Source organism: Phlebotomus papatasi, chromosome 2 (assembly GCF_024763615.1).
Source record: "Phlebotomus papatasi isolate M1 chromosome 2, Ppap_2.1, whole genome shotgun sequence".
NCBI lineage: Eukaryota > Metazoa > Arthropoda > Insecta > Diptera > Psychodidae > Phlebotomus > Phlebotomus papatasi.
This window is the reverse complement of record NC_077223.1, coordinates 74,485,738-74,498,845: the sequence shown is the minus strand read 5'-3', so window position 1 is coordinate 74,498,845 and position 13,108 is coordinate 74,485,738. Positions and strand designations below refer to the sequence as shown.

Genomic DNA, 13,108 nt, shown 5'->3' with positions numbered 1-13,108 from the left:
GGCAAGATTTTTTTTTACTTTTCAAATTTTTGAAAATATACTCATCCTTAATGGCCCCTACACACTAGAGATAAATATTTATGTCCATATTATAAATAGTTTTTCCTACACAAGCGTAGGGAATTTACTCCAATATGAACATAAATTTCTCTAGTGTGTATAGGTCATAAGGGGGAGTGTAAATTAGAAGATCAAAAGTGGTCTATATTTTTTTATTGTTTAAATTGATAGATAAACTATCTTAGAATATACCATAAATATTTCGGAAGCTTTTTCGAAGTAACAGAGTCGAAAACAAATGAGCGCCGATCAGAATAGCATGCGCTCGAGCGCACATCCAAAAATTTGAGGCGTGCTTTCTCCACTTCTCATTTTAAAAATTTTGTCGAATTTGCAGGAAAGATTAAGAAAAAACTTATAGACAAAATAAACTTATAGACCGAGCCCGGTCAAATTGACCTTTTGGACATATTTCTAATATTTACGTAGACTTAAACATTCAATTGCCACTACCTAAGTGCATGACTTTTCTTAATATGTTCATGTGATATATTTTTGAGTATATTTGTTTTTTGTTTTATTTTGTCTTTTTCGAGAAACTTATTTCATGTGCTCTACCTACCACGACCGGTCAATTTGGCCGATTTGAAATAGGCGAAATAGGTAATCACAGACTATATACTTTCACCTTCTTTCAGTCTTGGATGTTTTAGAGAAGCCCCTAGAGTCCATTTCATCCATTTACAGCAAAGACAATCATCCCCTCCTTCCCTCAGATGGTAAAGAATCTGGCAGAAGGGAAGAATTTCTTTTGATTTATTTTTTGACCAAAGTAATAGAGCTAGCTACTTGGAATGCTCTGACAACCCCCCCCCCCCCCAAAAGTTAATGTAAGGAATTTAAATACCATATGGGTTTTCTTCTCATCCCACTCCTTCACCTCCAGAAACTACTCTTTTGGAAATATCTCAAAAACTAATTCAACGATTCCTTTCATTTTTGGATATGTTTTAGAGGTAGTCAAGGCAGACATTTCGTCCTCAGACAAAAATATTCTCCGAAAATTCCTTCCGGGTATTTTCAAGATCAGTGGTCAATTTGCTTAGGAGATTAGATTTTTCGATGGATTTGGACAAAATTTTCATTTTTTCATTTATTTTGAGAGATCTAGAAATTTTGCATAAGCTAAAAGCATTTTTATTCAGTTTTAGTATGTTATAGAACAACTAAAATAGTTTAAAAATACTGGCCTTGAAAACTTGCAAGAAAGAATTTTCGGAGAATATTTTTGTCTGAGGACGAAATGTCCGCCTTGACTACCTCTAAAACATATCCAAAAATGAAAGGAATCGTTGAATTAGTTTTTGAGATATTTCCAAAAGAGTAGTTTCTGGAGGTGAAGGAGTGGGATGAGAAGAAAATCCATATGGTATTTGGATTCCTTACATTAACTTTTGGGGGGGGGGGGTTGTCAGAACATTCTAAGTAGCTAGCTCTATTCCTTTGGTCAAAAAACTAATCAGAACAAATTCTACCCTTCTGCCAGATTTTTTACCATCTGGGGGAAGAAGGGGTTGGTTGTCTTTGCTGTAAATGGATGAAATGGACTCTAGGAGCCTCTCTAAAGCATCCAAGACTGAAAGGAGGTGATAGTATTGTCTATGACAACATTTATCAGTATCGGTCAAATTGACCTGTCGCGATAGGAATAGGTATATAAAAATGTTGATAGGTTTAGTGTTAAGGGCAGAATCACATTGACAGTAAAATGCTCAAAATGACTGCAAAATGTAAATAAAGCGAAAATGCGATAAACGGTAAGCAAAAAAAAACTGTAGGATTTTTTTTTGCTACAGTTTTTCGTACAGTTTTTTTGCTCACCGTTTATCGCATTTTCGCTTTATTTATTCAATTTTCTTATACTATTTTCACCTAAGGCCCCCGAGTATGAGATAATGTAACACGATAATTGAGAATTTGCGTAAGAATTGCAATGAAAATGCGTAAATTAACGAAATACGGTGAGAGCTTTGACGGTGACGGTGAGCATTTTACTGTCAATGTGATTCTGCCCTAAAGAGTTAATGTTCCCAGGGTCAATTTCTGTGGGGGGGGGGGGTTCCGCGGAGATCCAATGTCGCTATCTCTAACCGATTGTGGCCTAGGCGTGGTCAAAATTTCAAAACTTCAGAATTTCACCAAAATACGATCATTTAGGGACGGCTAAAGGAGTCGTCTAAAAATTATTATATACTGTTCCTTCTGTGGAGTCCGAAAAGGAATAATAAATATTAAAGTTTTTTTTTTAAATTCATAAAAAAATTACTTTCTGAAATCTTTAATCTATATTGCAAGTAGTTCTCACAACTCTGTCTCCTGTAGAATTTCATTCTTATATAGTAGAAAGAACAAGAAAGAGAAATTAACAATCCGGAAGAGTTTACGAGTTTCCGTGCCGTGAGATGCGCGCCTAACAGTTAAATACCTATTAGATTTTGCTTTATAACTCACTGTTAATACTACAGAATGCAAATGGACTTGAGAATATCCATCTGTTCAGATATTGAGTGAAACATTTTACAAGATGAATTTAAGCTAATTGCTCTATTTAGACTGGAAATTGCAAGAAGAACTCTACCAATGATTTTATGTTGGCATTTTATTTGTTCCCAAGAAAATGCACAAAAATAATCTTTTTTTCTCACGAAGACCTTTTTTTCTTGTTTATTATCATGTTAACAGTGCCATATTGCCGGAATATCGTGGATTGTTGTCTGAATTGTGCACAGAACAGATTCTAATGCTAATCCGTCCAATTGAGGTGAAAATGAGGAAGAAACAGAGAAAAATTAGCACTGAGGTGGCCGATTTGCGTGCTAAATTGTCACAGTCGAGCAATAAGAATATAGTTTTAAGTAATCGAGAAATTCGCCTGTTGCGCTACTTGGACTTGACGGAGGAGGAGAAGGAGAAACTCAAAGGATCTTACAAAGTGGCCAAGAAACTTGAGAAATTGGAGAATCTAGGACAAGATCGGTAAGTTGAAGAATAATGCTTTGGGGAGGAGTAAAATTGATTTGGGGATTTATTTGTGGCAGTGACCAAAGTGATTCTGAGGATGATGGTGAGGTTGCTGAGCAGGAATATGCCAGTCTGGATAGTGTTCCATCGGATAATTCACTGCCAGGTGCTGGGACATTCTCTCCGCGGAATTCTGAGCCACCAAGTCTCACGGAATCCATGCAGCTAATGGATGAAATTCTGTCAGATACGACAATGGACAGAATGGCAAAGATTGATAAGCTTGAGGCTATTTTATCAGCAGCTACACTTCTTCCAAGTGATCCAGTGAGTTTAGTTTGACATTGACAAATCAGAATTCTCTAGTAATGGGTTTATTTCACTTCCAGGTCTTCTCCCAGACACCTGATCAAATTCTTTCGGCCACGAGTGCGATCCTGAACGCAAACAACGAACACAATCTCAAAAATCAAATGCATCGCGATGGAGAGAACAGAAGGTATGTAATCTGTCTGCATGATCCTTTTTTTTATTTTAATAATTTACCTTACCCAAAGAAAAGTTCTAAAAAGATCCTCCATTGATCCTGCAGTGTCATAAAATTACCTTTGTATTATCCTTATTTATTTATTTTTCAAAGAATATTTTTTTGCATAAAAGAATTTGAAATTTAGCCCTTATAAACATTTTTAAAGATACACTAATAAGTGTAGTAGGTATATAGGATGGGGCTGCGATTTTTTGGTCAGTAAAAAATAAAATTTGGTCAGTAAAAAATCAAATGTGGTCAGTTGAAAATAAAATATGGTCAGTAAAATATTAAATATGGTCAGTAAAAAGCTTTTAAAAAAATCGATAAAAAATTAAATTTGGTCAGTAAAAAATAAAATACGGTCAGTAAAAAATAAAGAATCTGGTCAGTAAAAAAGTGAAATTTGGTCAGCATAAAATAAAATTTGGTCAGCATAAAATAAAATTTGGTCAGTAAAAAATCAAATTCGGTCGGAGAAGTCAAATTTGGTCGATAAAAAGTCCAATTTGGTCAGTGAAAAATCAAAATTGATCAGTAATGGCACTGGTACACCTTTTCAATTGAGTAAATTTCAATCGATTGAAATTTTATCTCTTACTCTTTTAAACTGAAATCCGATATAGCTGTCTCTTTATGTCAAATGAAATTTAAATTGAAATTGAAAATGAAATTGAAATTTCAATTTTCATTTGACAGAAAGAGACAAACATATCTTATTTCGGTTTGAAAGAGTAAGAGGTAAAATTTCATTCGATTGAATTTTGCTAAATTGAAAAAGTGTGCCAGCGCTATAAAAAATTAAATTTCATCGGCAAAATATAAAAAATGGTCAGTAAAAAATCAAATTTTCTGTGCTTCGGGAAGTTATCTATGTATCGCCTGTTGAGACAAAGGGAAATTTTCTGTGCTTTGCAAAGTTATCAGTAGCACCTGTTTAATTTTTGTACAAAATTTAGGAAAGGCGAAATATGAAATACGAAATGGTAAAATACAAAATGTACTAAAATACGAAGTTTCCGCAATACGAAATTTTGTCCGGATATGCAAAGTTTTAACTTTTACTGATTTCCTTTTAGTTTTTAATTGACTAAATTATTTAATTAATTATTTAATTTTCCATTGATTAAATTTCACATTTTACTGATTAAAAAAAATGTACTGACCAAACTTTTTACCGACCAAATTTTACTTTTCTCCGACCGAATTTGATTTTTACTGACCTAATTTTATTTTATACTGACCAAAAAGATTTTGCTAATAGGATGGTGGCATTACTTGTGGTCTATCCATACCTGGGGCCTCATTGCAATTTTTGTCAGAAAATAATTCCAAAAACCAAAAAAAAAAAATTGTGACGTGATATCATAAGACATCAAATATATTTAATTTTGAGGTTTTTCGAAATCAGTTTAATTGCTAAGGAGTTAATTGCTAAAATTATTTGTATTCAGCTGTTAATGAATGGATTTTATGCCACTAGCATTAATTTTATAAAATTTTACTATGTTAAAAAAAATCAAGAAAAAAGGCTTGCACTGGGGATAAGGTGCAGGCGACTTTGCACTTTTAAAAAAATACTAAAAAATCAACAATTTCTAATAATAAACAACAATGAAGATCTTCACATCTAATGGTAAGATGCACGATATCTACAAGATGACGTGGTCGCCATTTGATTTGATGTTTCTGTCTGTCATTTTGAATAACTCTCAGAATTTGAAACTTGTCCTATTGAGCGGAAATTTTAGTATGTTGTAGCTGATGTCAAGACCTTTTCAGAATGTATCTATGTTCTAGTATAAATCAAGTCTCAACCTAGATACAGAGGCTCAAAGTTTAAAATTTTGTAATACTCATATTTTGGCGATTTTTATTTTTTAATCTTCAGAAACCTAAACGAAATGCCTCAGTAAGCATTAAAAATGGTTGAGGCTTTTATTTTTTTATATTTATTTACTCTTACATAATTAAAAAAAAAAATAAACGAAAAGTGCATTAATTTATTTATTTCAATTTTTCATCTTTGAAAAAAAAAACGGTTTTTCTGATTCTCAAATAATATGCTCTTATAAACAAAAACATTAATTTTGTTTCTGTTTGTAAGATCTCATCGCCTAATGATAGCGCTGTCTTTTTTTATGATAGTTTTGATAACAGAAGCTCCCTGTAGTTCTGTATTCATGAAAATGTCTAAATTTTGAACTTGAAACCCCTGTATCCAGACAATTGCTTGACCTAGGTCGGATTTAATATATGTTCTGAAAAGGCCTTGACATCATCTAGAACATACTAAAATTTCAGCTCAATCGGATGAGATTTTTGTTTTGACAGTTATTCAAAATGGCGGACAGAAACGTCAAATCAAGATGGCGACCATCTTGTAGATCTCGACCATTTTATCTTAAACTCCCAAAAAAATTAATAGTTTTTAGCCAAATACTTCTATAATAAAGCTTTAATCCTTTAAGGACGAGAAGCTTTCCGCTGCGCGAAATTCAATGAAATCAATTTTTCCTCGATATTTTAGCATAAATAACAGGTTTATGGTTAGAAAAAAAATTCCTATCCCTATAGAAGTCCTGGAAAACTATGGGTCATATATGATCCAATCGTCCATAAAGGTAAAAAAGCACAAAATTTTCCAGACGACTAGTTTACTCGTTTGCTCTGTTATTTTTGTAGGAGGAATAACTTGAATATATTTGTGATAATAAAAAGAGTTATTTAGAGTACGAATAAAAAATTAAAACGATCAATAAATTATCTCATTCAATTTTTGGTCTCAAAGAATCTTTATCATAATAATAATTTTTATCATAAAAATGTATTAATGTTTACTTCATTTTTTTTTTACAATTTTGAGTACTGGTAACACAGAGATAAATGTCGCATGCCTCACAAATACAATTGGTCTTATAATCCTTTTTTTCTAATAGCACCATGTGCACCTGCGCCTTTCCTCAGTTTTCTTCAAAACATGTTTCATGGTAATGGGTAGGTGCAATGTTAGTTGTATCTGCGAATTTCAGGCGTAGTTGCACATTGCTGTGAGTCCGGGATTTCTTCCGGCGTTGAGGCGTTCTCGATGAAACTTCAAAGTCCACTTTATCCACGTCTTATGCCAAGTATATTTTGTCGCTCTCGTTCAGGATAAAATTGTCATCTGGGCATTATGTGGATGATTTCGTGGTCATTGATCTTGAATTTTTTTTTCCATTTTTGAAGTCATCTACAAGAGTAAAAAGTTATGAATTTACAACATTTATGTAGAAGTATTTTATAAATTATCAAAATATTACCTGCTTCAGTCAGTATTTCACTGGGAAATCTCAGCTAAATGATATTATCACACAATATTACACGAATAATTGACTATTTTGCGCACACATAAACAAAAACATGAAATATTCTGACCTCAAAACTTGGAAAATCCATTCGGTATTTTTTTACCTTTATGGACGACTGGGTCATTTATGACCCATGAAAATTATAAAGCTTTTCTGAAAATACCAATAAACTATAATTTTTACTTTGTTGAGAAATATTATGTATAGTTATTACAATTTCTAGTCCCAAGAGGTTTCTGCTTAAAAAAAATTAGAAATATTAAAAATATTAAAATTCAAGCACCACTGTGAAAATTTGAAAATTCACCACTTTTGAGCTTAAATATTTTTTATATAGCAAGTAGCTGGAGATTTGCAAAAAATATCCTAAATTCCTACATCTTTCTACTTTGTGATTAGGTACAAACATTAGAAAGAAATAACTTCAGATAGTCAGGAAAAATTATTTTCTCTATGGGTCACGGGTGATCCAGTCGTCCTTAAAGGGTTAAAAAGACCATTAAATGCAATTTTATAACATAAATCATGCGTTCTTACGAAGATTACTAGCGAAAAAAAGTATTTTAATAAAAATAATGAACAAAATCGAAGTGGATTATTCTAGCCAGATAAATGTAGATTGGATTTGGGAAATTTGCTACTCTGAAATCAATTTTGGAATTGCATCTTCAGATAACTTTTTCACAGAGCCGTTTTTTGACAAAATAGCTATATTAGCATTTCATTGATTTATTACTGAAACTACAAGAATCCTTTTGAGGATTATTGTACCTTATTTGGTACATAACATATCCCTACTTTTTTATGGCTAGAAGTACTTGAGAATTATACCTAATTTCTTATTATTAACATCAAAAATAAAAGTTTTACTGCTTTCGTCCTTTCTATAATATTCTGAAAGTCAAATTTGAAATTCATGCGCAAAATTATCTCATCCTCCCCTATTGCTAAATTATTGATTTTCCAAAATATTTTTTTTTTGATAGTAATTGAAAATTTCTGCAATTTTTCCATCAGCCAATAATGAGATTCAAATTACATTTTTTAGCTTGAAAAATTGAATGGAAATATTTTCCTTTATTGGCATTTTGACACTCAATATATTTACTTTTCCTAATGTGTTTGCAATGTAATCTTATCTTCTTAATGATTACTATTTCCTTCTATTTGCTTCTCTGATGTTGTTTTTTTTTTGTTGCTTTGCAGCTCTGGAAAGTGCTGCCAATGTTCATGTCACCACGATAAGGTATCAGGTCGTGGTGTAAATAGCCTGGGGAGCCGTCAGAAGTTGGTGGCGAAGCAGGATGAGGCTTGTCAGACGCTCAGCACAGGTGATATTGTGATAACGAAAATATTCTTCAAGGAGGATCAGGAGAAGGCTCAAGAGAAAATTCTCACGTCAACACTCAAAAAGAGTGTCAATTAGTGAGAGATTTTCTCTGGGAGATTGGTGGAAGGAGGGCCCTACAACAAAAGGTGCTGCTTACGGTGAGCAATAGTAAAATCTTTAAAAAAAAAAGTCCTTTTTAAATTCTCCCCCGAAAACGTTCTCATATTAATTCCAAGTGATGCTCAATAAAGCCTTGAGCGAAATAACAATCATTGAAGAGAGGAGAGAGATATAAAAAAAAAATATTTTATTGGTTAATATCCTCGCTGCGTAGTATTTTTGATAGGTGAAGAAAATAGTTTACGGTCAGTGTTAGGAGAAGAAATTTTGTGTTTTTTTCTTTCGGAGACAAGAAACCCTCTCTTGCAATATATATATATATATATAATATTCTTTAAGATGAAAAAGTTATTGTATTATATAGAAAAAAAAAGTGAAAAATCATTGAATTATTTTTATTGGACCAATTTTTTTAGATGCAATAACCATTGTATATTTAACAAAATGATAATAATCGAGATGGATGATGGAATATTCTCCTCTTTAGATTAATAGCATAATTGTATAAATTATTTACAAAAAAGGATATACAGAAAACAAACAAAAAAAAAACTTTTCTTGTTCGATGAGATTACTGTGAAATACGAAGGATTTATCATCTCGAAAAACACATCACTAACATTATCTAGTGCCTTTCTATTTTTTAATTAATAATATTTACAACCAATGAAATCAAAATATCCTATTATTACGTTGACATAGTAACTTTATATAGTTTTTTTTGCTGGGTGAATATAGAAAGATAAAAGTAACTTAAATGAGTCAATTCTTCGATTTGCAATACACAAAGTGCGTTTTTTATATTAATAAATTTAAAACAAAAAATCTGTGAAAGGGGAATAAAGAATTAAGTAAAATGTATATTTCTTTAATAACTAAAACTTTATTTATTGTAGTTGATTCCTCTTGAAAAACAAAAAAACAAAAAAATTAAAAATATTTTGTGTATTCAATTTCAAGTGAATTCCAATATTTAAACTTCGAAGATGTTTTATTTGTTCTTCTTCTTCTGTTTTCTTGAACAAGAATAAAGTTGAAAAGTGTATAAAGTTTCTTACATTGTAATCTTTATAGAAAACAAGAACACTAATATTTATTGTTAATCAATTTGTATATAATAGTTGCCATAACGTGAAGTAAAGGAAAAAAAATCGTATATTTCTTATGAATGAGATAAATGTGTTTTGTACACAATTTAAAAAAAAATGGCAAACAGAATTATTTATAACCAGAAAAAAAACCACTTATTGAAAAATGCAATAACACCCCTCTGTTTTTTTCCCATTATGTGAAAATGAACATGTATAAAAAAAATATTAAAAAGTTAACATTTTATTAATGATATACAAGATGAGAGGTTGGGATATAAACATATTAAATGTGTAGGCAAAGTAGATATTTTTTTCGGCTTCAATTGTAGGTGTTCAATGATGAAACAGTCAAGCAATGAAGATTTGTATAAAAAAAAAATACCTACGAAAATAATTCTTGAGACTAAACAATTGCTCATTTATCTAAACGAACATTGGGGAGATAATAATGGAAGAAAAAAAACTACCACGAGAAACATTTTAATAGGGAAGGAATACTAATGAATTTTTTATTACACATGAAATATATCAATTGTAATATTGAAATATTAAAAATTATTTCCTAAATAATTGATTGTTTTAATATTTGTTGTTAAAAAATATCCATTTAAAAACTTATTGATTTCATAAATTACTTTAGTCCATTGCTTTTTTTGATTGCACATAGCTTTATGGTCTCTACACATTGGGAGCAATTTTCGTCAAAAATTGCTTTTTTGAAGGAAATTCCCTGCAGCGTAGGGGGAAACGTCAAATTTCTGTCAAAAACGCAATTTTTGACGAAAATTGCTCCCAATGTGTAGACGCCTTTACACATTAAAAGCTTGAGCAAATCAGATAATGCAGAGAGATTAAGGTAAAGTACCCTGTAGTCGATCGGTTTCTCAACTCGGCCAGTGCGACTATTTTTTCAATTTACTTAGATTTGTTATAATATGGTCTTGCCGATTTAACATTATAAGGTGTATTATATTATATATAACGTAAATCAGTGAAAATTTCATAGAAGTTGACTATAAAACGTTAAAAAATTGGTTAAATAATTCAACTGGCTGAGTTGAGAAACCGGCCGACTAGAGGGTACTTTACCTTACAATGTTTTAAATATTTTATAATTAAATTAAATATTTTATATTATTTATATATTTTTTTAAACTTTTTTTATGTGCCTCCTAATCAGTAAGAGATATTGACTTTCCATCTTCGATGACCCCCCCCCCCCGCTACAAGTCAACATTCTCTAGAGAACTAACGTAACAAAAACGCAATCACTCCAACCAAAGAAATTACCATGAAAACTATCAAACTACATGGTAAAAACTTTTTGACACTGACGAAAATATTGGAACAAGTTTTCCTTTTGGAATTAATTTTTACCTAGAGAAGATGTTTGTTTGTTCCAAAAAGTTTTCTTTACAGTTTTGCTATGAAATATAGTTACAATTTGGAACTGTTTTGATACGGTGGAATGTCTACAAATTTGAGTTGATTTCGTTTTATACAAATTTGTTCCTGAAATTTGGAACAGAATTTGTTGCAATCGGCTATTTTGTTAGCACTGTCAGGAACAAATTGGTACATATTTTTTACAATAATATTATTTCTACATCTGTAACATAGGGGAAGTGTGCCAAATTTCGGCCAGCTTCTAATTTCGGCCACTTTGAGTGTAATTTCGGCCATGGTAAAAAATTAATTAAAATTATGTATGTAATCTTCGAATTGTCAATGAATTCATTTTGCTTTTAAATATTTATTCATTTTTGGATGTATTAACACAAAGACCGTTAAATTTTAGATATAATTTGAATTTAAATTGCGTTGTAAAAACTCAGTGTGGAAAGAGCCTTACAAAAAATGTAACAGATCGATTGTGTTTCTAGCAGTCTTGCGATTTGTGGTGAAGTGCAAAAGATTTTCCTTCGGTGTTTTTCATGAAAATTGATTAGTTTTCATTAAAGATTGTTTCTGTTTATGTTAATAGTGAATCAATCTTTAAATTTCGGGTGAAATTTCCCAGCTGGATCCTGTATTTCGCGTAAAAAAGTATATGCTTTGTGAGCGTCTCTCCGGTGAGGTAGTATTGCCTATTCCGGCAACAGCTTTTGCTTTCCTAAATTTCCTATTCATTTTATGTGTTTTTTTTCAATTTCTGAGTTCTACAATGTCCAGAGAAAAAACCATCGCTTCTATGAAAAAGATGATGTGGAAAAGGCCTTGGAAGAGTTCAGAAAGGGCAAATTGCTACGGGCATCTGTGCGTAAATTTGAGATGCTACTCTTCAGGTCTCCAGGACAAATTACACGGAAGATCTCAGGGCTTGTGGGTCATATAAACGTATTAAACTAAATATTAAACTCGTTCCGCTTGACGTTTTGAAATTTTCTGTCCGTTGCGTCACAAAAGGTGGTCAGAAAAAAGGTGACCGGTGTTTCACTCAAAGTCGCCGGAATACTACCCTAAGCAATGTCCATATTATTATTAATTTTTCAATATTTTAGAAAGTGATTTAAAGAAAACAAAGGTGATAAACTAGTTTTCAAGGTTCCACACAACCTTCCCGAAAAGGAAGTAAACAAAAAATATCAATATGAATTAAAATTATTGCATTTCAAACTTAGGACTTCGGTGCTTATATGCAACTATGCCGAAATTTGGCACACTTACCCTATATCTATTTAGGCCGGGGCACGTGCAGCCAATCTGTCATACTTTTTTCATTATCCTCTCTTGAAAAGTCAAGGATTTTAGAGCTTTGAACTACACGGTTTCATACAACAAATATCCTAATCCTTGAAACATAAAAATATTAGACAAACCTTATCATTTCTTCACAAATCATGCGCGAAAAAAAAGCCTCATTTGCTGGCTAAAAGTACCCCGGTCTCCCCTAATCATCTTCCAGATGGACCTCTAAAAATAAAAAGAATATTTAGAAAGAGGTAGTTTTTGTGATTTCGAGCGGCTTGAAAAGCTTGGGACGTTTTGCTACCTATTTTTTCTTGATTATCTTGATTTTGTGGGACTCTGGATGTCCAATAGAAAGTATGGATATTTTGAAAAAAAAAAAAACAATATTTTTTATATGTATAACCAATGAAAATCCAATTCTTGTGGGTGATTACAGACTAAAAGGATGTCTAAATCTAGGGTACTTTTGTAGAACCTCAATTAAATCTTGAGCTGAGATATTTTTGACCAAAAAGTCGTGAAATTAGTTTGCCGCATATGCTGCGGTCTCGAAAAGTTTGAAGGGGTGGCAAAGCGTCAACCTCTAAATAACTTTCGCATTTAACGTTTATCGATTCACAATCTATTCTATGTGAACAGTAATTAGAAATCACATAAAAGATTGTAAAAGTTGCTAAGAAGAACAGTGATGTCTCTCTATATGCACACTCTCTATATGCACAGCTTTTGTGTCGGTTGCATTCAAAATCAATTTGTTTACATTTTGACAAAGTAATAAATAAAATTATTTTCTTCGTAACTAATTTTTCTTGTTTTTAATTTTCTTAATTTTATTTTTTCTGTTTCATATTATATTTAAAATAACATGGGAAATTCTAGAACAATAAAAAAATGATAATTTATTAAAAGAAAGAAAAAAACCGTTGGGAATTTCAAAAAAAGTTGTGCATATTCAGAGAGAGAACTGTCAAAAAAA

The 13,108-nt window shown here is 31.5% G+C and overlaps 1 protein-coding gene across 1 annotated transcript in view; it reads left to right on the top strand.

Moving 5' to 3' along the window:
* Window positions 1-10,011, top strand: part of LOC129804309 (uncharacterized) — a 33,207-nt gene extending 23,196 nt beyond the window's left edge. Inside the window, exons 4-7 of the mRNA XM_055851480.1 lie at window positions 2,743-3,036; window positions 3,099-3,348; window positions 3,411-3,520; window positions 8,107-10,011. Of these exons, the coding sequence (XP_055707455.1) occupies window positions 2,743-3,036; window positions 3,099-3,348; window positions 3,411-3,520; window positions 8,107-8,326 (874 nt within the window). The 3' untranslated portion in view covers window positions 8,327-10,011. The remainder of the gene's footprint in view (window positions 1-2,742; window positions 3,037-3,098; window positions 3,349-3,410; window positions 3,521-8,106) is intronic.
* Window positions 10,012-13,108: the final 3,097 nt, after the last annotated feature.